At 37.6% G+C, this 26,895-nt stretch overlaps 1 protein-coding gene across 2 annotated transcripts in view; it reads right to left on the reverse strand.

Moving 5' to 3' along the window:
• The window catches only part of ZNF385D (zinc finger protein 385D), a 411,296-nt gene that overhangs the window by 138,496 nt on the left and 245,905 nt on the right, over positions 1–26,895 (reverse strand). The window contains exon 1 of one of the 2 annotated variants that reach the window (XM_083871499.1): positions 22,791–23,803. The exons of the other annotated variant lie outside the window; for it this stretch is intronic. Within the exon in view, the coding sequence (XP_083727625.1) occupies positions 22,791–22,812 (22 nt within the window). The 5' untranslated portion in view covers positions 22,813–23,803. Of the gene's footprint in view, positions 1–22,790; positions 23,804–26,895 lie in introns of those variants that run through there. 2 annotated transcript variants of the gene reach the window in all.

Genomic DNA, 26,895 nt, shown 5'->3' on the forward strand with positions numbered 1-26,895 from the left:
TAGAAGGGGAAATGAGAATCTTAAAGTGCTTTTGACTTCTGTATTGTGCACAGACTCTTTGGGGACTGCTTTCATTATTTAATAATCTCAAAAAAAATTTAAAAATATGATAGCCCCATTTAAACACAATACTTTTACATATAATCACTCTTAGATCCAGAAAAGAAAGAAAAAACCCAACTGTAAAAAATTTTGAATCCCACTTGAAAAGAAGAGCCTTCAAAATAGGACTCCAACCACACCAGCCTCGATTCTGCTGGCTCTCCTGAGACAGCTTGAGGATCAAGTACACTGCATGGCCATACAAGCTTTCCTTTCACAGGTTTTGCTGTTAGCAATGCTAGCAGTGGCTAGTCACTTTGAAGAGGATGAATGCAACACTGTCTCAGCTGTGGAGATCTGTGAGTAATTGATTTTTTGGTTCACTGGGCAAAACAAAAAAAAAAGAGACAATTGGGGGGAAAAACCCCAACATTGTGTCAGCTGGAATTCTTCTTTCACCTAAAATGACACCCTATAACTCCTACTTAGATACTTAACTGTTTTTATTATTTAAATATTGGCAAATTTCAAACATCCAGATCCAAACAATTCAAAATTACTCATTACAAAAATATTTTCTTCCCTTCCTTTTTTCTTCCAGATTGGCACAAGTCAGTACCCACTGTTTATTTATAGACAGAATTTTTCAGTACATACCCTGTTCACCTGGAAAGTTTGACTCAACTCTGGTCATTTGCTGCTATTCAAAGTATTATTTTTTTCTAAAGAAAAATATTTATTCTCTGATTCCTGTAAAGTGAGCTAGTTTATAAATAGAATTCTTTTTATTTTTATTAGCTTTAGAAGCCTGCAGCTATACATCATATAGTGTTTTTTAAAGTCTATTCTTTCACACATACCAACATTTTGAAACACATAATATCATATATCCAAATAATTTTGATTGGAAAATGTACTCCCCTAGGTGTACAGAGGGGCAAATTTCTCTATTCATTATGCAGAAACCTGTGAAACTATTATGATGATGGACTGGGAAAATGCAGAGACAAATTTGCATGTGTACTCTGATACCCATTATCTCCTGTCATTATTTCCTTTACTTAACAAGCTCAGCTTTGTGCTCTCATTTTGCTACCTTTTCCTCTCCTATTCATTTATCATCTGCACTACAGGAAGCTGGGCCCACCTTACAGACAATGAAGTTCAGTCTGACTGAATGGGATTGAAGTGCTCAGCACAGTACCGACCTTACCCACCTCAGGCCACAAGGCTAATTAATGTCAGAGCCCCCATTAACCCCATAAAGTACTACCTCTTTTACCCCATATCTAGAATATGCTATGAACCACAGGAAATGCTCTACTGAATAAAATACTGGTGTGTTTTGCTTTGTTTTGCTTTATTTATGTAACAGCTACTGAAAAAACATGATCTGAACTCCAGTACTTAACACTGTCAAGCAAGGAATTAATCTAACTCACCATGGGCCACATCTTATATGGATTTTAAATTGTACAAGGGCAGAGACTTAGCTTTTCATTTTAGCAAGATGACCTATCTAATTGAGTTCTTCAGAGTCCTTTGGGATTTTATTGCAGTTGGTCAGACAAATTTGGATTTTTTTTCCCTGTTGGAAACTGTTGGATCACTGATAGCTAAATGATCCAAAATGAACGTTCCACTTTCTGTAAAGTTCTGTCTGTTTCTAGTATAAGGAAACAACTAGAAATTGTCCAATTTGGTCAGCAGGTTTATTAACCCCTCCCCATACCAAGTATCAACCAAGCCAACTACAAGAGAACCAGAAAGCCCAAGACTGGAAGTCATTGCTGTGGAGAAGACAAACTAGAATGTCCATGAACCTCAGCTGTCCTCCCTCTTGAGAATGAAGGAGCTTTTAATTTCTATTTGCCTTACCAAAAAAAATCACTATAAAAATCACTAAAATATTAAATACCCAGTAGACTTACTTTTTTCTCTATGCAATTCCAGTATTAATTCTCTGGACACTTCTAGCAAGAGATAATTCCAATTTTTTCAGCTAGGAACCTAGGACAGACAGCAAAAGTTTTCTTCCCAAAGCTTACACAGGAATCTGTGGCAGACAAAGGACCTGACCTCTAAGTCCCCAAATTTAGTGCTCTGAGCACTGTAATATCCTCTCCTGCTTGTAGGCTAATAGCAAACTGAACATGCTTTTGCTTAGAATTGAATGATCTCACAGAAAATGTCAAAACATGTTCTTCCTTCAGTGCCATAAATGCTAGAGGGAAGAGGAGTTCACCGACGAGTCTACATCTGCAGTAATGATTCTATTTTCTTTTGGCAAACTATGTATCCCCAGCTCTATTTTATAGTTTCTTCCCATACTGCTCATGCCTTATACTACTTTGTACTTTCTTTGGTAAGAAAGTGAATCCAAGGGTGAAACGTCTGCCTTGCACAGAGTGAGCTAGAAATGTACAGAGACATTTCTACCACCAAACAGTAATGTCAGGACAAAAAAGATGGCTGAGAAGGGACCTCATCAATGTAAATAAGTGTTGGAAGAGAGGATGTCAATAGGATGAAGCTGGGCTCTGCTCAGTGGTGCCAAGTAACAAGACAAGAGGCAATGGGCAGAAACTGATGCACAAGAAATCAGGTGAACATGAGGAAGAACTTCTTTACTGTGTGGGTGACTCAGCGCTGGAACAGATTTTTCAGAGCTTGTGGTCTCCCTTCACCAGAGATACTCAAAAACCATCTGGATGCAGCCCTGTACTATGTGCTCTAGGATAACCCTGCTTGAGTAGGGAGAATGCACCAGATGACCTACTGTGCTCCCTTCTAACCTGATTCATTCTGTGATTCTGTATAAAAAACAAATTTCCCTTTTCTTTTTATGACGATCTTGGCTCGTTATTCCCACATAAAGCCGCTACCCTAGAGTGATTTCCAGCCTGCAGCAGAAAGATTTACTTTCAGACTCCAGCTAAGGTGGGAAGCATGGGTGTTTTCAGAGGAGCACTGCAACCCAATGAAGTTAGAGGAAGGGCACAGTGTTACAAATGTGCATTTCCCCAAAACTGCATGCACAGTGTTTCTTAACACCTTTCAGCCTACAAATATATTTTGTGACAGTGTTGAACTGATTGCACCATTATTTACTGACACATCGTGGATGTCTCCTAACCAGTGGGTCAGTATGCGGTTTGTAGCCTCTCCTGGAGAGATACGAGATCTTATGTCCAGCAAAAATGTGGTTACAAACTAACTGGATCTAAACATTGAAACACAAGGAAGAAACTGCCTATGGCCATTAAGATACATGCGAAAGTGCACTCCCCTGAGGTCACAGTCTCCTGGTAGATTCCAACCACAAAGGTTCAAAAAACTCCCACCATAAATAAATAAGCTAAGCAAAAATACAAGCATCAGCCAAGCATTATAAAAATCACATTAATTTTAAAGCTTTACACTTTTTGACATTTTAAAAAGTCTTTGACCTGGCATATTCTGCAGTTAGATTTTTCTGATGGTTTTATAAAGGTCATGTTTATGGTATAATGAGCACAAATTTCCAACGGTTATTAATCAGAAGAACACTATTGCAAACAGATTTTCAAAGAACTTTTCATTTTTATGAATATATTGAATATTATTAATATATTAACAGCTTTAAAAGAGCCATTTTTCAAAAGCATGCTTGGGGAAGGAATAACTCTTAACTTCTGGTGTCTTTACTTGAAAGCGTATGACTGAGACGAATATGTAACTGATGTCATTAAATGGACACACTCCACTAGTAAACTCAATGAAGATAGTTCTGTGTAGCAATGCATCTTCTGTTTAGAACTAATAATTCCATTTAGCATTAATAATTCACTGGAAGGTGTTTTTACACATTTGTAACTTTATAGTGCAAAGTAAGTGGAACTTAATGACAAGTTACTGCATGTTTCCAGGGTACCACTTCACTCTTCTGCTAGTTGTCAAACCTTTGTTGATTTACTGAATAATAGGTAGATCAACCTCAGAAAGTGATGAAGTTAGGAGAAGGATGGCAGAATCCAAGCCGAAAGAGCAAAGTCAAAGCTTGCTTCACCGAGGGAGTGGAAGGGAAAGAAGGAGAGAGGTGCACTGAGAAAAAAAGTGACAGAAAGTCTATGGTTTTGCAGCTGCACTTGGCTGTTGGTCTTACAGGTAGTACACAACAATGGACGTGAAAATACTTCTGTCAACATATGCTAGTGTTGCATAGCCTGGATCATGATTCCCTCCTGAATAAACCTCACAGAGCTGCATATATAGGCCTGCCTATGTGTATGTATGTGACAAAAACACATACTTATTGAAATAAAAACACATTTTTCAGTTTTCTTTCCCATGCATAATGGCATAAATGCTTGCACATCAGACACTACCACAGTCTCAAACGTTTTGATTCACAGAAAACCTCCCAAAACATATATATTTAAAATTATTAGATTTATGATCTTTCATAAGTAGACAAAAGAGTAAGTGGAAAAATTAAAATGGAACCAAAAGCACAGGATTTACTAATGGATAGTGATCACTGCCACAGTACAAAGAAGTACATTTTACAGGACAGGCTGCTGCACAAAAAGAACTTTTCAGTTCATGGTGGTTCAAAAGATACTTGTAAAGATAAATTATAGGTCATATCATCATTTTTCCTGTATCTATGTATTCCTAAATTAAAAACACTTCAAATTATTTGGCTCAGGAATGTTTTCCAACGCTCTGAATTAAATACCTGAAGTTCTTAAAGAGAATTAAACCAAAACAGTAAACACAAATATCTTTCTTTCTCAGGATGTAAAGCCAGACAAAAAGCCTATTAGATCACATGGTCCAATTGTCTCTAAACCCCAACCCATTACTTTTTATAAAACTTCTGCTATACTTTATTGCAATGAAACAAGTTCAATCCTCAGGAGATACAGATGTTGCAAAAAGCAACAGCCTGAGGCTCTGTGACTGAGAGTTTCTGGAAAAAGAAGTTGACGCAAACTGAAGTTTTCCTAGCAGGTAACCCACACTTTGTATTGAGAGGCAAAGAAAAAGCAGACAGTGCTTGGCAGTTTGCTGTCCCCACAGAGACAGGGGAAAAGAGGGACAAAATATTTAGTTAACTGTTAAGTCTGAATCTTACTAGGACATAATTTTATGCCATCTCAAATCACACATGCACTGTGTCAGCCATGACTATACCCTGGATTTTCATCAGCAAGCAATTAAAAAAAAAACCAAACAACAAAAGGAATGTAACTTGTTGTACTGGGGAGAGAAAAATATCTGTACCTTCTGCTAAGTATCCAAGTACTTGAAGATTAGATTAGAGTTACTCCCCTCAGCATTAAGCAACAGAGGTCAGCTTACATCTTAATGGAGCTGTGCCATCAGATGTTGCTTTCTTGCCCCACTGCGGAAAATTTCAGGTTCAAGTTGAACACTCACACAAGACAAAAGCATGACCACTAACAGAGCAGCCTTCCAGCATGAAGAGCTGAGAAAATCACCAGGAATTTGCAGATCACTCCTGACTTGCTAGGAACCTTTTTGCTGTCCTGATAAACTGGCCAGTCATTCATCTGTCTGAAAAAAGCTAGGGATGCAAATGATCAGCAGTTCTGCACTGCAGGACAGAGCTTTGAGTTCAGCAGGGGAATCAGGAAAGGAGAGCTGATAGAGCACAAAGCACTGAAGACAATGTGGAGGGCAAGGAGTTCACACCCAATTTGGGAGAGGGAAAAGCGGAAGGGAAAGACAGCAGAAGGCAAAACAAGACTGGTAATAAAAGAATGGGATGGTGGAAATCAATGGGAGAAATTTGAACCTTGGCCAGAATCAATTAAAATGTTGTCTTCCGGAAATTCCATATCCAGTCACAGATTTAATTTTAATAAAGTTTAAATAGGACATGTTATAGCATACTTAAATAGTAGTAATTGTGTAACTCCATTGTATCTACAAATTACATCTTTGCCAAACATTATTTAGCGCAATCACATGCTGCTCTTGTGCAATTCAAATGATTTTTTTTCCTCTTAAACAGGGATAAACATGTGTCATATGATATGCTGGAACACAGTTAACATAGAACTAGGTGTTAAGTCACAGTATATCCTGGAAAGTAACTGTTTTTATTTCCATAAAAAAACTGTGGAATTGTGCTTCTATATGCATAGCTGCAATGAAAAAAAAAAAAAAAGAAAGCGAAAAAAAAAAGAAAAAAGAAAGTACAAATTCCAAAGGACTGACTCCACTGCCCAAGCAGGGTATCTTCATTCTTTCTAACAGATTCCAGCCATGACCCATTTGCACCAGGGAAAACATAACAAAACAGACTATACTGAATTCACTTTTATAAACTTTTTCATTCCCTGTCATAAAGGACCAGTTTGAAACCATGTTTTAATAATCCTTGAATCAGGCTGAGGGTTTGCACATGCCAATGCAATTACAAAGTTACGGGTAATTAATCTATTCTTCTGTACTAATTTGGCTGATGCTTTGTTTCAAGATGCAATTGCTTGAGGTCAAGAGGAGAAAACTGCAAAAATTCAATTTTTTTCTGTGTTGCAAAACTCTTTCAGAATTTATCTTCTCTTCAGATCTACATGGAAGCTACACATTCACACACAATGTAAAAACAAATTCTTGTAAAAGTTTCAAAAATTGAAAGAAATCAAGGTCTGTATTTTAATCAAAGGCCCATATTGAAGCCTGCTCTGTAAGTCCTCAGGGCCTCAGGGGAATGTCCCAATAGTTGGGCTGTTGACTAACTGGGGAGACTTGCACAATGATACCATTTTGGAGCAGTTTAGATTTGTGTAAATGTGTATTCACTTCACGGAGGAATTTAGCTTGTGTTTCCAGCAGTCCACAAAAAACCCTTGACCTCAGGGCTAGTGTTTTTCTGGGTAAGTGAATAGATTCTTTTAGAGTGGAGAAGTTCTAACAAAATGGGTATTTATAAAAAAGGACTACGAAAACTTAAATTTTGGCAAGCTTACACCTGATGGAGCTGATTTAGGCAAATGCTCTGAGAGCTGGAATATGTGGCAGTTATTAGGTTGACTGTCCTCTTGACACTTGTGAAAATGCTGGCAGGTCTGTTTTTCAAATCTCTACATAAAATATGTCTATAATTTAAAAAAAAAAAAAAAAAAAAAAAAAAAAAAAAAAAAAAAAAGTTTTCCAAGCAAGTAAAATTATCTCCTGTCATTCTCTGTAGGTGGGGGAAAAGCACTACTGCTTTTGCCGACAAGACACAAAGGACAAAAGAAATTTTTGTCCTATTTTCCAGAAACACAGGCATGTCAAGCCCAATTTATCTAATCCATGACATGTTGGATGCTCCAGGGTGCATCTACGGAAATAGATAAAGGCTTGTCCTCCATAGATTTAATGAATGGGAATCCCTGCCCCTAGCTAATATAAATCATTCTTGTTGGTGGATAATTCTATTGATTACAATCCAGTTACATTTACACAAGTACACACAAGAATTTTCTGTAAAGCAGCACAAACTGTGGGCCAAAAAATGCAAACCTAGTAGCATGTACATATTTATTTAAGCTGTATGAGGTTATGATTTTTCAGTTTTTTTCCATATCCTACCCTGGTGTTCCTTAAGTGTGTTTTACTATCATGTGACATAAGATTATTCCATGAAAAGTCTACATGTGAATATTCATTCTACTCAAAGCTTTTTCCTCATGCAAAAAGCAAAGAAATTTTAATAGGTTCTGACATATATTTTGCTGTAAGGTTTCCTGAGTTGACCACACAGATTGTAGCTGTAAACAGAAGGCTTAGACCAGTATCCTCTGTACCTTGGTTACCATTTGATATGGGCAAAATTCTAAAAAGGAAAAGAAACCCAACAAACCAACCAATCAAAAACTCCACAAGGAAAACCACCCCCTGCAAGAGTATGAAAGGTGGCGAGGAGAGGTGGTCTGCATACCAATGTGCAGATTTCACTGCTGGCTAGGGATACCAAGGCATGGTTGAAGGGCCAAATACTATTTATTTGGCCCTTTATATAGGCCAGGAACAGCCTGAAACCCTCTCTAAAGAAAAAGAAATATCATAAACTCTCAAGTAATACTACCTTTCCTGGACTGCCCTTCAGTCAGCTTGGCTATGTTCTGGTCCTCTATCAAGCCACCTTAAAATTTTATAGTCTCTGTTCCAGGAACCAAACACAAAAAAAAGTTATAAAACATTTAAATAACTTTTTAGAGAGAGCCATGCTTGTTCATACAATCTCACTACTTAAAGTATTTACTTCTAGTCCTATATAACTATTAAAATTTCACTTTGTGTGTATCAAAAATCAAACCAGGCATTTACAGATTTTGCCCTTATAGTTATTAATGGTCTGTAATTCAGCATTTCTTGAACTAACTCTATATATACATTGAAACAGGCCTAGTATAAAAGCAACCCACCTCAAACATTTCAGTTTGTTGTAGTCAAAGATGATTATTTCTCATCTACCTCCTTCCTAAGGTGTTCAAAAAACCAAGACTTGGGCATAAAGCACTAAACATATTCCACAGAAAGAAAAAAAAAAAAAAAAAAGGCTCAGTTGACATGTTTTATTTTATTTTTAAGGCTTTCTCTGTTGGAAAGGCAAAATAAAATGGAAGACATACATAACTTTGACTCTGTTGCATTACACAGTTACTTGAGAGACACTAAAGGAAATGTGTTTTTTTCACCAAGCCTTGTAAGCACGATTAAATAGAATACAGTACCAAGAAGAGAAAAATTCCAGTGTGCGCTTTTCTGATTATCCACATAGATCAGAAGGATCAAGATGTTGCAGCTTCAGAATTTTAAGTCTATCCATTACAATTCCAGATGTTATTGAGTGTGCTATATGTGTGTATATAATACATATATATATATGTATTTTTGCTCTCGTTTGTGTTAAGTCATTGCATTGCTTTGCTTCAATTACATGGAATGAAGACCTAATCAAATTCAACTTTTTTGCATCACAATATTTGATACATTTCTAATATTTGTATTACTTTTTCACACTAAAATAGAAAAATAATGCCTCAATTTAGTCAACTGACTTTTATCTAATTGAGTTTTGTGTCAAGTGTTTCAGTTATTTCTCAACATAATTTAATGACTTGAGATGAGCAAGTCACCCCCTCTAAAAAACCTAAAACCTTTGAATTTTAATGAATTTGGGATAGTCATCTGATCAGAAGAATCTTACAAAACATAAGAAGCAAGGTGGACAATGCAAGAGCCAAGAGCCTTTAACAGAACCATGTGTTGACAAGCTAGATCCCTCCTCCCATCCTCCCACTCTGCTGCTAAGGAGTGAAGGGAGCCTCACACACTGTAATCATCTTTGCTTCTATAAGAGGTAATCCTATAATAAATTTCCAAGAATGAAATTATAATAAACCAGTGAAGTGAGCCAACCATTTCTCAGATTGCTATAGAAATGCAAGGACTTGCTAAGCCACAGACACACCTCAATATGTGCAAAAACTTTTGCACATATTTAACTGTTCACATCCCTCACATCAGTAAAACAATGTCAGAAAAGTTAATTATTTTTTAATTCAGAAATGCATGCTGGAGTGGGGTCCATCTCTTATTTGCATGATTCCATCTGACTAAACATTTGAAATGTTACATAATAATGAGTTTTAAACAAAGAGATCTATTCCACTAAAAAGGAATTAAAAATTTACCAAGGGGGCTGAATTTGAAGGATGAATCAAAACACCAAATACTCAACCCACATCACTATATACAAGAGAATTTGCTTGTATAATCCAGAATTTGGCACAGTTTTCTTTAAAAACCAAACAAACCCACAATGTACCAAGATACAGAAGAGAAATATATGATGAAACTATAAACAGCTGATGAAAATGAAGATACTCTAAGTATATTGCCAAAGATGCAAGATGCCCATCTCTTCTTTCTGACATTATTTAAAAAAAATCAGAATCATTCTGGTGATAGGAACACACTCCTGTATCTAGAAATGGCACTAAAAAAGACAGTGGGTTGAGAAGAAGCAGCCTATGTCTCTATATGATTCCAGTGGTTTAAGGAGACTTACACTGGGTATTAGTCTGAGCTGAAATACTAAAGGATAATTATTGCAGCACATTGAATCTGCTTAATTAGAAGCTATCAATTCAAGTAATGAGGCAATTTTGCATGCAAGCCTCTAAGAAACCTGAAACCAAACACAGCTTGCTTGTATAAGGGTTGCATTCCAGAGCTTAAGCTCAAGCCAATTTTACAGATCTGGAGTTGCAACTAAACATAAATCACCTGATTCACAGCAGAATGTTTTGGGCTTGTTAACCTGAAACACTGAGAAAATTTCAGCAATGTTGGCTGAACCACGACAAAATTCAAGATCTGCACAAACTTCATCCTTAAACCACTGATGCTAGCACAGTTCTGTTGTATACATATCTGCATTAGCCTGGGACCTTATGGCTTCTGCTTCTCAGAAGTTGAACACAGGATATATGTAGCTTCACAAACGTGTCGCCTTTGTTTCTACTTTACAGAAAGACTTGATTTATTATCCAAGAAAAGACTCCCCAAACCTGTATTTCTGGCTATTCTGTTTCACTTGGACTTGGGCAGTATATGCGGTATTCTTGTCTAAATATAGATAAAATTTAAATGGGGAGTGATAGGATTTCTTTATTACTCTCTTCAGACAGCTAAATTGTACTTAAAACACACTGACAAAACCTAGACCACAGACAGTTGTTTCATGTTGCTATGTAGTTCTGTTGCTATCACATGGTAAAAAAAATTACATTTTTTCTCACTTAACTGACCATTTAAGTTCACAGAAAGCATCAAATGACCCAGGTGTTCAGCTACATGAGTATTTAGAGTTCCAAAAGTTGCAAAAATAAAATAAATCTCTGTGTCCAAGGTCAAGCTCCAACTGTATTAACAGAACTCTCATTAAGTTCTTTAAGTTGCATGTAGAAGAGCATTGCAGCAGGGATACAAAATAAAGCAACGCAGAGTTCATCTTTAGGTTGTTACCCCGGGCACTTTTCAACATATTTTTGGAGAGCATTGCCAAAACCAGGGCTAGTCACGCTACTAAATTGGTAAAGTCAGACTACCAAGACTGGTGGAAATCCAAGAACAGCACAAAAAGACTGAAAAAAGTCAGTGTAATTCAGTGTCTGACAGCCTGAAGTGAACAGACCACTTTTCTTGAATTTTAAGACCCTTCAGTGTTTACCTACATCTTCCTCTGCAGACATATGCAAGTTGGTTTTAGCCCCCCCACCCAAAACAAAAACAAAACAAAACCAAAAAACAAACAAACAAACAAACAAAACCAAAACAAACCACAAAAAAACCAACCCCAACCGACTATAAAGCCCCTTGTGCTAAGTTTACCACCTCACATGATTTCAGGATTCTTTCTGCTCATTGAAAGCTAGAGTATGGGCTATTTCTTAGAGGTATCACACACTGAAAAAAGCCATGTAGAACAGTAAATACATATACACACCCAAGGGGACTAGAAACTCTTCCTTTTTCTTTTTTTTTTTTTTTTTTGTGGAAATCTATTTTTGAGACTATTTTAAGTTCATGCTCTTGGTCTAACAGCATGGGCAATGGCCTCTTATTGGACATGCTTTAGTACAAGATTTTCTCTCTTTCCCTCTAAAATTCACTATAAATTTCAAATTTGGTATATATTATAGTATAATATTATTTGGCCTTTCCAAAATGACACATTCAAGAGTCAAATAGCATCCTAATCACTAATTGCAGTTTCCTTGTCACAAGAAACTATGACCCATATACAATTTTAATACATGTCCATTCAGTAGCTCCAGACACATAACAACTGCAAATGTCAAAATCCTGCAGACTAGAAACGAACTTCTCCCACATGCAGCTTTTTCTGGCTGAGCTACAAACCCACAACAATGATAGCTTGATATGATTTGTGGTCAGAAACTTCAACAGAGCTGCATGAGATGATGCTCTAAGAAAAATGTTAAGCCTCCTCTGCTAGTGAGGGGGTGGGGGGTGAGGGAGGTGGGGAAGATAAGAAACCCCAGACTTTTCTTATTGCTGCTCTTCTGCTTGACTAATGCAGTCTGTTAACTGAAGAAGAATCACCCCAAACTACTAAACTATTCACTGAATTATCTTGATTTTTGTAATGATATTGCCAATAATGTGTTTAAAAGATGCAAAAAAAGACATCCGAGTTCAACAAAGCATTGGAGTGGTTGCCCTCAGGAAACTAGATAAAATTAAAATAAAATAGGCCTATTGTGAATTAAGAGGTACTGTACGTAACTTGTACATAACCAGGAAAGCTTGCAAGCTGCCATCCTACACACACAGATTAATTCCTTGCAAATGTAAACCTAAGAGGGAATTGTTTTGGGCCTAGGAGTGTATAAGAACTAAACAGTCCAGTTGATTTAAGAATGTCACGTTATCCTTATTGGCATAGATGAGTTGGTAATGGAAATCAAGAAGAACAATAATTACTATACATGTTTGCAGTAGAAAGCTGTGTCCTAAGCCTATAGAAAAGAGGTCTGTAGTTTTAAAACATTTCCTGGAAGGGGAAAAAAAAATAGCTTTCATTGCCTGTTGATTCCTGAGCCTTTCTATGGAAATCATCAAAGCTGAGGTGGACAAGGGAATGATGGAGTCTTGCCCCACAGGTGTTCAGATCTCCTCTACCATGGCAGGACCTGCAGCACCACTTTTCCCCCTGCAGATGCATCTTGCCAAGGGTGGGGTCCCCACATGAGGCCAATGCAACTGAAATTATCCAACCACTCAAGCTTGTGTGATTTCCATCACATTTATTGCTCCTTCTGGCAAAGGTACAAGGAACAGCTATCTAAAGAGGATCTGCAACTCAAACAGCTAAATCTTTCACAATCACTGGATCATGCTGCCCCCACCCCAGACCTGCTGTCCAACTGGCTACCAGAGTTTGCCTACCGTGCTGATGATCAGTTTTAAGATTTTAAAGAGCATTTAACTAGCATTTGAAATTATTGGAGACATTAAACACAACTGTCACAAATTATTCAACAGTTACCTTCATTAGAATAGGTCTAGTTTAATATTTCTAGCACAGCTGAAACTGACTTTTCTGGGCATCATGGAAGTTTCTCAGGATGTAGGTCCAGTAAATGAAATTGAGTTCCAGCAAATCTGTTGGCACAGTCCAACACTTTGCATAGTTCATTACAAATGATAATTACTTTCTGAAACTTCCTCCTTCTCTATGAACAGATCTGACTCAGTAAAAACAGTACCAGTTGAGGAAAGCTAATTTTTTTTCTGAAAGATCCTTGAACTTGCAAGAGCTCTTTTTGATACCTGCTAGCAGTTGCCATACTTACATTATACCAACAGTTTTCAAAAGCTGCCCAACTTCTTTCAGACAAACCATCAATAAAATCTTAACTAATTTACTACCACAATCAGCTCCCTACATTATTTACTAGAACAGAATCTAGTAATCTACAGAGACAGAAAAAAATTCAAAACTGGAAATCTGCCCCTCACAGGCACCTCACAAGGATTTTTTTTAAGGTGAATTTATTTATTATGGTAAACATCCTCTGACAGCATTAACCATCTATGGCTGTGAGCATCTAGAAAGTGCTAATAATTTATAATTACCACTTTTTCTTCTTGTCTTTGTGATTTGGAAGATATTAGCTCAGCTGGAGTCTCTCAAGCAGATATTTGATATAAAATATTCATAATTCATTTGACTATATACTGAGGTCAGATGGCAATATTTCTGTTTGCAGATGAATCTAAAGTGAGCTTTGTATTGCTGAAAATGTGCTGGCATAGCTTTTAACATAAAACACCCTTCTATAATAAATTACAATAAAGTATCATGCAATTTTTATCTTTGTGAATGTTCCTGTGAAGAAATGTTCCTACTAGAAATGCACAAAAAACTTACACAAATGACATAAACATTGTTAGAATAAACTGAGGAATATTTTAAGACTATTAATTGTTAATGCTTTTCAATACTAAGTATCATCAAAGACTGCCTACCTGAGACAGTTCTGTTCTATTTTCCATCACTGCATTGAATCTTTCGGATTTCATTTAGCCTTCTTTTTTTAAAAATAGGGCAGGGGATAACAAGAAGTAAAAATAAATTAATATTCTGTACATCGGCATGTTCTTTCTGAAATCTGTGGAGTTTTCTGGGTTCACAGTGACACAGCTTCATGGTGACATAAAGCATCATCTTTCATGGCCTTCGGAATGTTAATTTCAGACTATTTAAATATTTTTTTCTTCCTTGTGTGTTGATGATACCATGTGATGACAATTCTGCTCCCATTATGGTAAAACAGAGCAGTTTTGTTTGGTCATCTTGGAGTGCTGGTGAAGGGTGGTGCTGCCAGTATGATTTTGCTGCAGCAGCAGCAGGCCACCCCACTTTATCTGCTGCCTGCCTTTCTCTGCCAGCAGAGTCTACATACATTTCACACACTCTAAGTCTTTCCACAATCACATATTGATTGTATCTACATTGCTAGAGAGAATTTCAGTGTTGCTTTGATTGTTTTTTAACGTGTTTTCAGCCTTTCCATGTTTGTTTATTACATTCGGTAAGTTCATTCACGTGAAGGAGCATACCTGTGGGGACAGACGTGTAGTATTGTCCCTCTTTAGGGCCATTGATTCTTTCAACCTCAAAAACCTGCATGTTTTCATGCAGGTAACCCATTGTTAGTGTGTAGAGCTAAATGCTAATATGGATGGGCTGCTAATTAGCATTGAGTAGGTTTGTCAGCTGCACCGATGTAAGAATATATCTTCTATGTTCTACAAAAATACTGCAAAGGATCGTGAGAAAAAAAAAAAAAAAGAGAAAGAAGAAAGGGAAAACCATTAAGAATTTATAAATGTAATGAAAAAATTTACGTTGACCCAATTAAAAAAAAAGAAAAAAAAAAAAAAAAAAAGAAACGTTATTTCGAAACCTTCCTTAATGAAAAAATAATGGGGAGAGAAAAATCACACCATGTAGACCAATGCAATTTCCAAGTATTCAGGGCTACTAAGACTTAAGCCTAAGAATCTAGATGTGTAATTCGGAGGCTGTTGCAACTGCCCTAGTAGTGCATGTGGAAAGGAGGACCAAACAAGCAGTTTTACAAGGCAGACAGACTGTGGTCAGGATTGGCGAGACAAATGTTTGTAAATTATTACATCATGTCTTGAGTGCTAAAATCATGTAAGGGTATGATAATATAGTTCAGTGGCTTTATAGTACCCATGTTCATGTGGCTACCATGCCCTCAGTCAGACAAAAAGCAAAAGGATTTAAATATATCTTTACATATGCAAATATAACTTTTTATGGCCTGTTTGGCTTGTTAGAATTTGTCCTTTAAAAACACATGAATTGCAAAGTTAAATACGAGATTATGTAAAGTTTTACATATGTCGGCAAAGTTATTACCTTTTACTATGCTACCTAAAAGCAGACAAGCCATGCAACTTCCATTGTTGACAAATTTGCTGCTTACAGCAGCACAACTTAGCAGTAATAATAGAAAAACAGAGAAACAGTGTGCTTGCTACCTAATAGTCACATATCTGGCAAACTGAATGCACCTTTTACATTGCTGGTTTTGACAGGAGGTGAGTGGATTTGCTATCACAGGTAAATTCCAGTAAACAAAACCTAATTTGCTAAACATTGCACTATAGAGACAGTAGACCCTCAGGTCACTACTGAAAAAATGACTTGGCTTAGCAAAAAGAGCACTTATATTCCTTGCAGTGCCAAGAGTGCCTTCCTCTCCACCTGCTTCTTCCTTTTGCATCCACAGCTGCAGATCTGGTCAAGGTTCTGTGTTTTTTGACTTGGTTTTCTGTGTTTGTTTGGGTTTTTTCATTCAGTATTGATTCTTAGTGCAATGATGGGTAACAATATTGGAAAACACAGTCATTATCTCCCTCTATCTTCATAACTTACTACACTCCATAGTAAACAAACTGAGTAAACAAGGTCAACAGGAACAAAAGAAGCTGAGAAAATTTTCATGGCTTTCATTTGAATGAATTGTCCATCTGCTTTTTCAATTACAGCATAAAAGTAAATAAATAAAAGAATCGCTATGAAGTAATACTCAAAGAGAAAATTAAGCGTAGCTTTTTTCTTTTGTTCTCAAGAAAGCAGTTTTAATATTCAGAGGGGGTTTTCAAGCATAAACCTGCTTTTTAGGTTCTATCTTGTTTTCTGACAGAGACAATTGGGGAAGAGACTGCTGGTTTGCATTGTAATAAAGAGAACACATAAACAACACACAGTATAAAAAATTCCAGTATGAGCCAAAGCTCTTTGAGAACCTAAACATATGCTAAAATTTCAAACAGCCATGCCCAGAATTAGCAGACATTCATGGTCAATCTCATTTTTGTATCTCCTGTAACTGCTTCAGAGATGAAGACACTATACATTATCAAACCCCAGGAGCTTTTCAAGCTTTACTTGAAAAGCAAGTGGTACATTATGGTTTTAAATTCTGAAACCTGCAGGGACTACAAAACAGAGTAAATTAGTTGGCTTGGTAAAAGAGCCAGGACCTTATCCCATAGTGATGAAAGAATTTCTCATGATTTCCAAACAACTGGTTCAGCCAGCTAGCAGAGGTATAAAAAAATAAATAGATTGATCTAACCTCATCTTTTTAAAATAGATGGCGGGGGAGGGAAATAAGGAAAAAAGGAGAAAAAAAACTCAGAGGGAGTAAAAATACTTTTGTTTAAACACCAGGTAACGACTCAAGATGTCTTACCATTTTTTCAATCCTGAAGAAATTTTAAATGGATATTATTCTGAGCATCAAAAGAGACGGAATTGTATTATCACAGATGTTAAGAGGCAAGTGTGTACAGTAATTGAACTTCCATAAGTGCCTCCCTTACAATTCCAATCTGAAATTATGGTTGCATTTTCATATTTTACATTTGATCCAGACCCTTGCCAACCACTTTAAGCTGTCATACCATGCTTAAGATTGCAGCAACTCTATATGGCACATATGTACACAGAAAAAAAAAATCATCTAAGAGGAACATGATGGTGAGCATGAGACTGATGAGCTGAAGGAAGTGGTCAACAAAATGCGCAAGAAGGTCTAAGCATATGAGCATGTAAGTCAGTAATGCAGCTTCGTGTATTAGATTTTTCACCCCTAAGTAGATTTCTCAAAGAAGTGTGGCTAAAATACCTGAGCACACAGGCTGACCTACAGAATGTGGTTTTGCCTTATAATGACTTAGCCCTACAATACAGGGAAGCTTCTTCCCACTTTTATCCCCAGCAATTTAATTCAAGTGCAATCTCGGCCACTTCAAGCTTTGGTATTTCTCTCTTTTGCTGCATTTTCTCTGAATGTTACCAATCATCTATGCAATTTCAGCTGCAAAACTAATCTTTGCAGTATATTACACGTAATATCTCCTTTTTAAAAACTGAAGCCCTTATGACCTCTATTGTATTTCAAGAACTTTTCATGATCTAATGGCAAATTGAAATATTTCCTTTTCCCAGTCCAAATATATTTCTCCTTTTTCAAATACCACCATCTTCTTTAGTGCAATGAGAGGCAAAATCTTTAAAGGGTTTCCTGTAACCCGATTAACATTTTTGTAATTGCAAGAATTTCTAGAATTGCCACCAGCTTATGAAACAAAATCAAAATAACATGGAAGGATATTTGCACACAGGCACAGAGATATATCAGCCATATGACTAATACAGTCAAAGGCTCTCATTATTTTAAAATATTTTGTAAAAATGTGTATGTTGCCTCTTAGGAAAAAAAAAAAGAGGAAAACAGACAGATGATATCACAAAGAAATTTTTTTAAAATCTGGTTTCTTAATTTCATTTCTTAACAGAAAGAAGACATTTGTTGAGAGAATGTAGGATTAGATTCTACAATCATCTCAGTTAAAATATGCACAGACACACATTCATATGAGCACGTGAGCGCACATACACTTTGTTAAAGGACCTTCAGCTGAAGCACTGTGATCTAATCTTCTCTAATGAAGCAGGAAGCCACTGATTCCAATTTTGGGTTTGGAGCAATTCTGTCACCCACAAGAAAAGTTACACTTGAGTGATTTTTTTTTTTTTTTTTTTTTTTTTTTTTTTTTTTTTTTTGTCTGTGAAATGGCAAAAGGACCTTTCATTTAAGGCAACATACTGGATATATTTAAAGGCATTTCAAATGAACAGTTTCCATAACAGAAACTAAAAGGGTACAGTCTAGCACAGAGAACTTTCTGTAAGTTCAAACAGAATTTTTTAAAATTGTTATTATGTATACATGCATTAATGATTATTCAGTTCTTCAAGATATGAACTTCACTGCCCAGGAGGCTGTAATGTTCCAAATATAAACATCAGGCTCCTGCAGTTTTCAAGATCCTATACATTGGCTTGCTCAGCTGAATTCTTCTGTCACACACAGCATCCATTATATATTAACTACACTTTCTTATTGCAGATGGCTGGTGATAAAACACAGTTAGTAATCCAGTATCTGTGCTTCTCGAAACATTTTAAAAGAACAGCCTTATCAACACCGATTCATCCTGACTTAAATGAAAACAGAAATGGTACTAAAAGACTGCACAGTGTCTAACCTAGAAGAAACTGCAACCTCCTAAAAACAAACCAGTAACAACCAAATATTTTCATTGAAACAAAACAAAAACAAACCCTGTTTCAGCAGTTGGTCAGTTGGCCTGTAAAATGTGTGTTTTCTTTAAAGAGGTGATGATGAGAGTTGGGACGTGGGGGGGGGTGGTATTCTTTTTATTCCATGACTCATCCAGCATGAATCTCTTAAAGAAAGTGTTCCAGAAATAAAAAGTGATATTCAGAATAGTAGCATGTATGCAGATGAACTACTACATTCTGCAACACTGATGAAAAAAACCCACTGAAATTTAAAACAGCCACCATACAAACAGAAATGTTATGGCATTTTCAGGCAAAAAATTATTTGTTGTTTTCCCTTAATGTTATATATAGTAATTTTCATGCCAACATATTAATTTCCTGTATAGTGTGAAACATTGAGAACAGAAGTTACTTAAAACACTAATAGGTTCAGAGGAGGCAGGGAGGGAAGGGGAAAAAAAAAGAAAAAACAAAGGTACCACATTTTTGTTTTTCCCTCTCCCTTTCCTTTGTAAATTTTAATTTTAGAGGTTTTTTTTGGAATGTGCTTCCCCAGTAAGGCCAAAGTATGGGGGCAGTGATCTTTTTTGGTGCTGGGGGTGAAGGGAAGGACTCGCTTTGCCCTCGGTTCCTCAAGGCCCGTGCTCACTGTCCCAGAACTGCAATATCACTGCGGCGTTTCCCCCGGCTGGACGGCCGTGGTGCGTGGAGCGGTGCAGGGCTCACAGCACAGCTCTGTCCCTTTCCCTGTCTGGGAGCACGTCCCACCTGCCTCAACCAGCCCGGCCACCCCAGCCCCTGGAGTGTGCTCCAGGACACTCCAGCTCTGGTGGGCACCCAGGCTGCAGGCCCAGGAAGGCGCAGTCATGGCGAGGTGACCGAGCCAAGGCGACAGTGGCCATGGGGCCTTTTAGGGTAGAGGTGCAGCTGTGACCATCAGCAACAGCAGAGCCCTCACAGTGAGCAGGACTAGGGGAGGCTCCCCCTCATCAGCGTGCTGTGGCACTGAGAGCCACCCACCATTCCTCCTCTCGGGACCGCTGAGAATAGTCACAGCTGACTTCTATCTTATGCTAAATTATTAACTTGGCGATAAATACGAGCAAAAGTTGCTCTGAGGTACGTATGTACGTTCCTAAGTGCAAAACGTCTCCGTATGATAACACTTAACAGAAATTTATTATTTTCATTGGCTTTTGGCTTACTCTATAAACACACTACATCATTTTGTAGGAGTTTTATTACTGTTATTATTACAATTCCATATCCCTATTCAACTTGAAATGATGAATGCAAAATCAATACAATAAGTAACAAATGTATCCACGGTGACCAAACAACAAACTCAAAAGCACAGCATGGTGAGTGAAAATTAGCAGTTCTTAACTACATCACAATTCAGTTGCAATGTAAAAGAAAGGCTCATGAATTTAGAAAGGTTACAGTGAGTTTAATTATTTGAAGGCTCAGCTAAAATAGTAAAATATACATAGTAAGATGTAAGACAGATGTAGAGTATCTTCTTGGAGGCTACAGCTTTAAAGAAAGAGAAACAAGATGAAAAATTCCTGAATTTAGCAACTTCTCTCTCTAATAGTTAAAAAACTCCCTTCACCCATTAACACTTGCTCTATAACAATAATACTGTCAGAGTGTTAGGTCTTACTTTCCATGGTAATCATTTTCAGTATTTATTTCAACCTTAATGCTGCACATACGCATTCCCAGTATGCCACCTTACATCAGCAGCAATTAGACAAGAAGGCCCAGAACAGCAAACAAGATGCATACAAACATACAGAAATGCTTTCTTTTTCTACCCTTTCTATACCTATGTGGCCCAGTAATTGCATGTATGGATTTAAAAGAAAACAAAACAAAACCCACCACCCCCCCCCAAAACACCACAGAATTATTTATTAGTATTTAAAGAAAAGTATTGTTGTTTGGTTTTTTTTCTTCTTAGAAAAAATAAACTTTCAATATTGTCTATGTGATGGCTGTAGCAATTTGAAATCAAAGTAGGTGTACGATGTACGCAGTCAGGCTTTCATCTGGCTCAGTGCAATACTGCTTTGTGCAGTAACAGGGACAGGTGAGATTACAGATGTTCTGGCCTCTCACTGACAGTGCAAGAAAATACCCAGAATAGCAAGAAAATACCCAGAATAACCACGGGTAAACATTATCCCCCAGCTCATGCTTTCTTATGCAAAAGACAGGAATAAGAACATTCATTTAAAATTTAATATTGAAGAAAACTTCCGACTGAACACAGCAGACATAGAACCTGGCTAGCAGAAACTTTCAGCTCTGCTTTCAGAAGTGAAATTTCCTACAGAGCAGAGAGAAAGCACAATACAGTTTTTTTCCATTTAAAAACTTGTGTTGCACCAGAAAATAAATAAGTGTATGATACAGCATTTTTTTTTCAAGCTAACACCAAAAAAAGTTTGATCACCATTACATGTTTCTGAAAATTATAGACAGGAAAAAAAATTAAAAATTAAATAACACGCAGCTAACATGTACTTAATACCCTAACTCTTCAGGAAACTGCAGCTTCTAATCCCACACAAGAAAAACTGATTGTTAAAAAAAAAATAATAATAATAAAAAAAACAAACCCAAAAACCCAATCCAACCCATCTTGCGCTTGCAATGTTGTTAAAGGTAGAAAAATACCAGAAAGAAATTAATAGCAAATTAACCTGGGTTTTTTAATGGTAAAGAGACTTAATCCAAATTACTCAAACCTAAAACCATAATGCCTACCTATTCTTTCTCAGTCTTTTGAAAATGTAGTAAAGGTAAAACATTGAAAATTTATCTTTGAAAGGGACGCCGAATAGCTCTGACAACTCAATCAATTTGTATATTTTTTTTCTGTTAGAACAGTTTACATCTAAATCTATTGACTTTCATAATAGATGTGTTTCACTGTTAAAGAGAAATCACACACACACACCACACAGTCTTTAATTTTATGAAAATAAGAAGATAGTGCTTGGCATGGCACAAGACATAGTACTTTTTTGACAGGGCTGAGAATATTACAAAAGTTCTTCCCTTAAGGCTTGAAGTGAACTCCTGATTCAATATTTAATGAAACTGAGAAAGCTGCTGAATCTCCCAGAAATCCTCCAATTCCTTGTTCTCTGTTAATTTTAACTATTATGCTGCTATAAATTAACAGTGAGACTACATGAGATTTCAAGCAGTCAAGAACAGCATTTTTCTATCACACCACCAAATTCTCTATTTTATTTTCCTTTGCTGTTTAGCAGCACTAACTTGCAGCATTATACTACAATCATACATCCCAGCCCAGTACTGCAGCGCTACATTGCTTAGACATAGCTCTACACTCCAGCATGTTTTTGGGGTATGCAACCAGCTCAGCTGTAAGCTGAAGGAAGATTTCCATCAAGCAACAAAACTAAACTCTGCCCAATATTTAACAGCTCGAAGACCTCTAAAAAGGCTTAAAATAATATGTATTTTGTGGCTTGCTAGGAGCCAACTCCACACCGGTGATGTGCACAATGCAGAGTCCTCGGTAGTTGCAGCACTACCAATAAAACATTGTTTCGCCTTTGTACCTTTGAATTCTTCAAACTAAAAGCTGAATGAATTACTGAGGTTTGCTGTGCCTCCCCAGCACTGACAGTACAGCAGCAGCTCGTCCATTACCTTAAGTTCGTCTGAAACTTCCCATGCCTCACAAGCATTTCTCATCTCCTCACGGCAGATGAAACACAAGTTCATTTAAAACAAACCTAGCACGAGTTCATCTTATCTAGCTTGTTTTTCAAACCGCTAGAACTACGCAGTAGCCCACTCAAACAGAAAATTTCCCAGACAATGGAATCCTTTCAAACTGCACAGCCGGCAGGATTCCCCAGTTGTCAGTTTTAGGTGCGTGCCAGCACAAAATGTTCTTGAATCCAAAATCTGTAATAATCACTCCTATTGATAATGTGAGCAGAAGCAGAATTACATCACGGTTAACACTTACCAAAATACATTATGTTTCTCATTAATCATGCAGTCAGGATCCCACCGCTGTGTATTCAGCATTAGCTCCTGCACAGGGCTGACATGTAAAACAGAGCTTTTTCATTCTACATTATGTGGAAATTTCCCAGCACGAGAAGCGTGAGAGAGCTGTGTGCCTCCTCAGGATGAGCGCTTTGCAGGCAGTCTTATCCCTGATACAATCCCTGTCTGATTTAGCGTTTACTCCGGCTGCATGCTGCACTGCCCATTCTTACTGTAATCTGACTCCTCCTTCTGATGTCCTTGCTGTGCCTGTGACATCAGGACTAAGAGTACTACAAACAGATCTTTTCTTTAATGGGCTCGCAACAACATGCTCTTATATCCTGGTTAACCTAACTCTGGTTTGGACAAAAAAAAATAAGCCCTTCTAAAATTGTACAGGCTTTTTTTTTTTTTTTTCTTGGCAGTAAATGCGTTTAGTGACATAACGTGCTCAATTACATAATAGATGGGAAAGACAAAGCGTACATTGTTAGTGTATTTTTCTTTGAAGGGCAAGCTCCAGGAGAAGCTTTGAGTGCCTCAGTACCCCTACTTCAGTAGAAGATAAAGATGCCTGGCACTTTGCAAGATCATGTACCCCTAAGGCTTTTTTTTTTTTTTTTTTTTTTTTTTTAAATCAATAGTTCCACTTCAATAAACAATTTCAATCCAAATGTTGGATAAAGACAAGTCTGTTTCTATTTTTAAAAAGCAACTGTCAAACGGGTAGTTCAATTTCAATACAGCTGAAATACAGTTTATTTTTTAAACTACAATTTCTTCACCTGAATAACAAAGGGTGAGGACAGAAGATATACGACAACAAGGATCTGTAATGGAGTTTACAACCTTTCACCCTCCAGGTCTCTAGTTGCTTTCTGGCCCAGGTTGATAAGTCATTAGCAGCTGGTAGGTATTCTATTCTTCTGTGGCAAATGGAGTGGTCCTAAGTTTGCTGTAAATAGGTTCCCATACAACCCCTGCTGCTATATGAACTAGTAGCAGCATCTTAGAGGAAGAAAGACCAAAGAAGCTCCAAAATACTGTCCACATGTACATGTAGTGCCTCGGGATGGATCCGACAACGCACCAGTGTGGCAGTGTGGTAAAGACAATGTGGTCTGTATTTATGCACCTATGTCTCTTCTCTGAATCAATAGAGGACATTGGTTTCCTGCTGTCAGTCTGGCATGTATCAGTGATAATACACTTATACTAAATAAAGGTATAAAATAATGGACAGTATGCTGAAGCGTTTATTTCATTATAATAGGATCTAATGGGATGAATGCTTTCATTCTACAGGAAAGAGGATGACAGGTATAATTCATTTAAAGCTCCACTTCTTATTTGTAAAACCACCACACAATAAGTACTACTTCATGAGGTCCAATCACTTCAAGCAAAATTATCGCAGTGGCACAGCAGCCAAGGAATGCTCCAGTTGCGGCAGCAAGAGGTAAGAGCCCTGGTGTACAGTGCTGCTATGCATCTCTCAGCAAGAGCCCTCTGCAGCATTGCCCTCACGAGGTTTCATGCTACCTGTATGAATGTTACTGAGATTAAACACTGATGGGGAACTGGGGCACCAATTTCAGTCCTGTCCCTCACTGACAGTCCCACAGCTATTCATTTTTGATACCTAGCCTTTCTCAGTGCCCTTTCTTATTTCAACTGCCCCAAGCCAGAGGCAAGCCCTGAAATGAGAGATCCATGGTACACATAAACTCCAAAATTATCTTTGCTTCACAACCGAAAAGCACACAGTGCAGGAGTGCACTTTGAGGCAACAGTGCACAAGGGAGGAAGATCAGAACTTCTCGTGCAGGTCAAACTGACCAACGATGTAAGTTACGCAAATTTTAAATCACAGTGAAGAAATGCTGTCTAAAAATTCCTGGAGAAAAAAAAAGAAAAAAGAAGCTGTCTAGACAGCATGGCCTATGTTTCAACTACACAGTGTGGACAGCAAGTAACAGAGGGTGTTCACAGCACATTCCTTTCTTTTATTTCATCATTACAATGCTCATTCGCTTCTACAGTACAGGGAAGGACACCTCTCTAAAGGGGAAAATACCATCCTCAAAGACTGGTTTAAAATACCTCAGCTGAAACACTCTAATGTTCTCTGAGCAGTAGGTATAAGCTACTATCAGGAGCCTTCTGCAGCACAAGCATTCCCTCCTCTCCCTTAACGGAGGGTAAAAGCTCAAAGAATCAATTCTCTGTGAAATCCTTCAGCTCCTTTTCCAGCTCTGAAGTGCTTTTGCAGAGGCACTGCGCGACGTCCTTTAAGACAGTCTGCACTCAGGCACAACATTTGCCTGTTAAGCTGCATTTACCCTATCACAGAAAAAAAGGCTTGGGGTTATTCTGCCAGGAGTCAAACTCAGCAAGATGTAGGCTAACTCTGGTCTCAGCGTCCCACCGAGCCAATATGCCTCCTGATTCAAGCCATGGGTACAGAAGGCTCATGTCTGTGCAGATGTGCTATTAGTGCTCAGGCAAAGGACCATGCTGCCTCTAAATGCCCCCTCTTGAAATGGCTGTTGTGTTACAATACCTGCACCACTTTGGTGGTGTCTGATGGCAGGTCAGATCCAAAGGAAATGTTAAACACCGAAGTGCCACATGTTCTGACTGACATATTCTCCTACTACTTAGTTCTGCATGTTACCTTCCCTTTTGTTTGGCCTTGTAGGATGTAAAACAAGAAGGACAACCTCCCTCCTTATAGCATCTTATTTGTGTTCTGAGAGTAAGTGTAAAATTAAAGTAATCAAAGAAATTTAAAAAAGAACTTTCTTTTCTTCTCATTTCAACTACAGAAATGCAAGGTAGGAGGGAAAATCACTGGAAAGCTTTCAAAGCCCAAATGCACATACTCCATGACAAATTCTGCTTTCACTTACACACATACAACACTAATAAGCTACAAAAAGAAGTAGGGTGTCAAGCAAGGAACAAAAAAAATAGATCGTATTCCCTGAGTGGGATACTGTCACTGTCAGTGAAAGCAAGGTTTAGTTTAGTAATTGCAATCCCAAAAGGCTGGTGTTTTAATGCAAGCACTGAGGATTCTGCTGAAAACAGCTGTAGGGAAGTACAGTCAGGAGCAGCAAACACTTCTGTGTGCCTGGAGATTTAAGTAGACTCAGCCTGGGCATGCAGGATCATGCAGAATGAATGAGCAAATTAGTCCATGATGTCAGCCCATGGTGCAAACTCCCAATCATCAACAAGCCGGCACAAGCTAACCAGCATTTAACTTTGTTACAGATACTGGTCAACTGCAAAATTATCATATTTCATGCATGTCTCACTTATAAAACCAAAATCCCCAAACCTTTGTGATTCAACAATAGCATAAACATAACAAGAAACAAACAAACAAACAAACAAAACCTTCTCCTAAACCAGCTAGTCCTCATCCTTATTTCTAAAAATAGAAGTAACTTGTGCTCCGTGAAATCCTCTTTTCCAACAACCAGTTCCTTTTTTGCATAATAGTATCTCCACCTTGAGTCCTTCTGCTCTTTCTCACCTTGGTAAAAGCTTTGCCACAAAGAGTAGATTTTCAAAATGCAGAACAACCCCCAAGACATCACCTCCTTGGAAAAAATAAAAAGCAGATAGCACACATGGCCCAGAAGTACAGCACATATCCTTACACATTTCTTGAGACCTGGGAAAGCTACAGGTTATTCCCCACACCTGATATGGTCTAGAGCCAGAAGGCCACTTCATGAACTAGCTCCTCTGTTCTGTGCTTTCTACTGATTTTTATCTATCCACTGATTTACACAATGCCTCCATAGTAAGTATTAAAGCTACTCACAGGCAAGTCTGTTGCAGAGACTAATTAATATTTAATATTAATGCACCCAGTTAATTCCCTAGGATTCCTGGAAAACTGTCTTCCAGTCTTGAACTCTCCCAGGAGGCAACTAACATTAGATTTATACCCAAACTCTTACCAATTGGCTTTGATGAATGTCAGTTAGTGAGGCTGACTACAGATCATCTCTTGCAAATGCAGAAGCAGATCGAGGAACTCTTTGCTGGCAGAAGTGGAATAA

Source organism: Zosterops lateralis (assembly GCF_965231275.1).
Source record: "Zosterops lateralis genome assembly, chromosome: 1".
In the NCBI taxonomy this organism is placed as follows: domain Eukaryota; kingdom Metazoa; phylum Chordata; class Aves; order Passeriformes; family Zosteropidae; genus Zosterops; species Zosterops lateralis.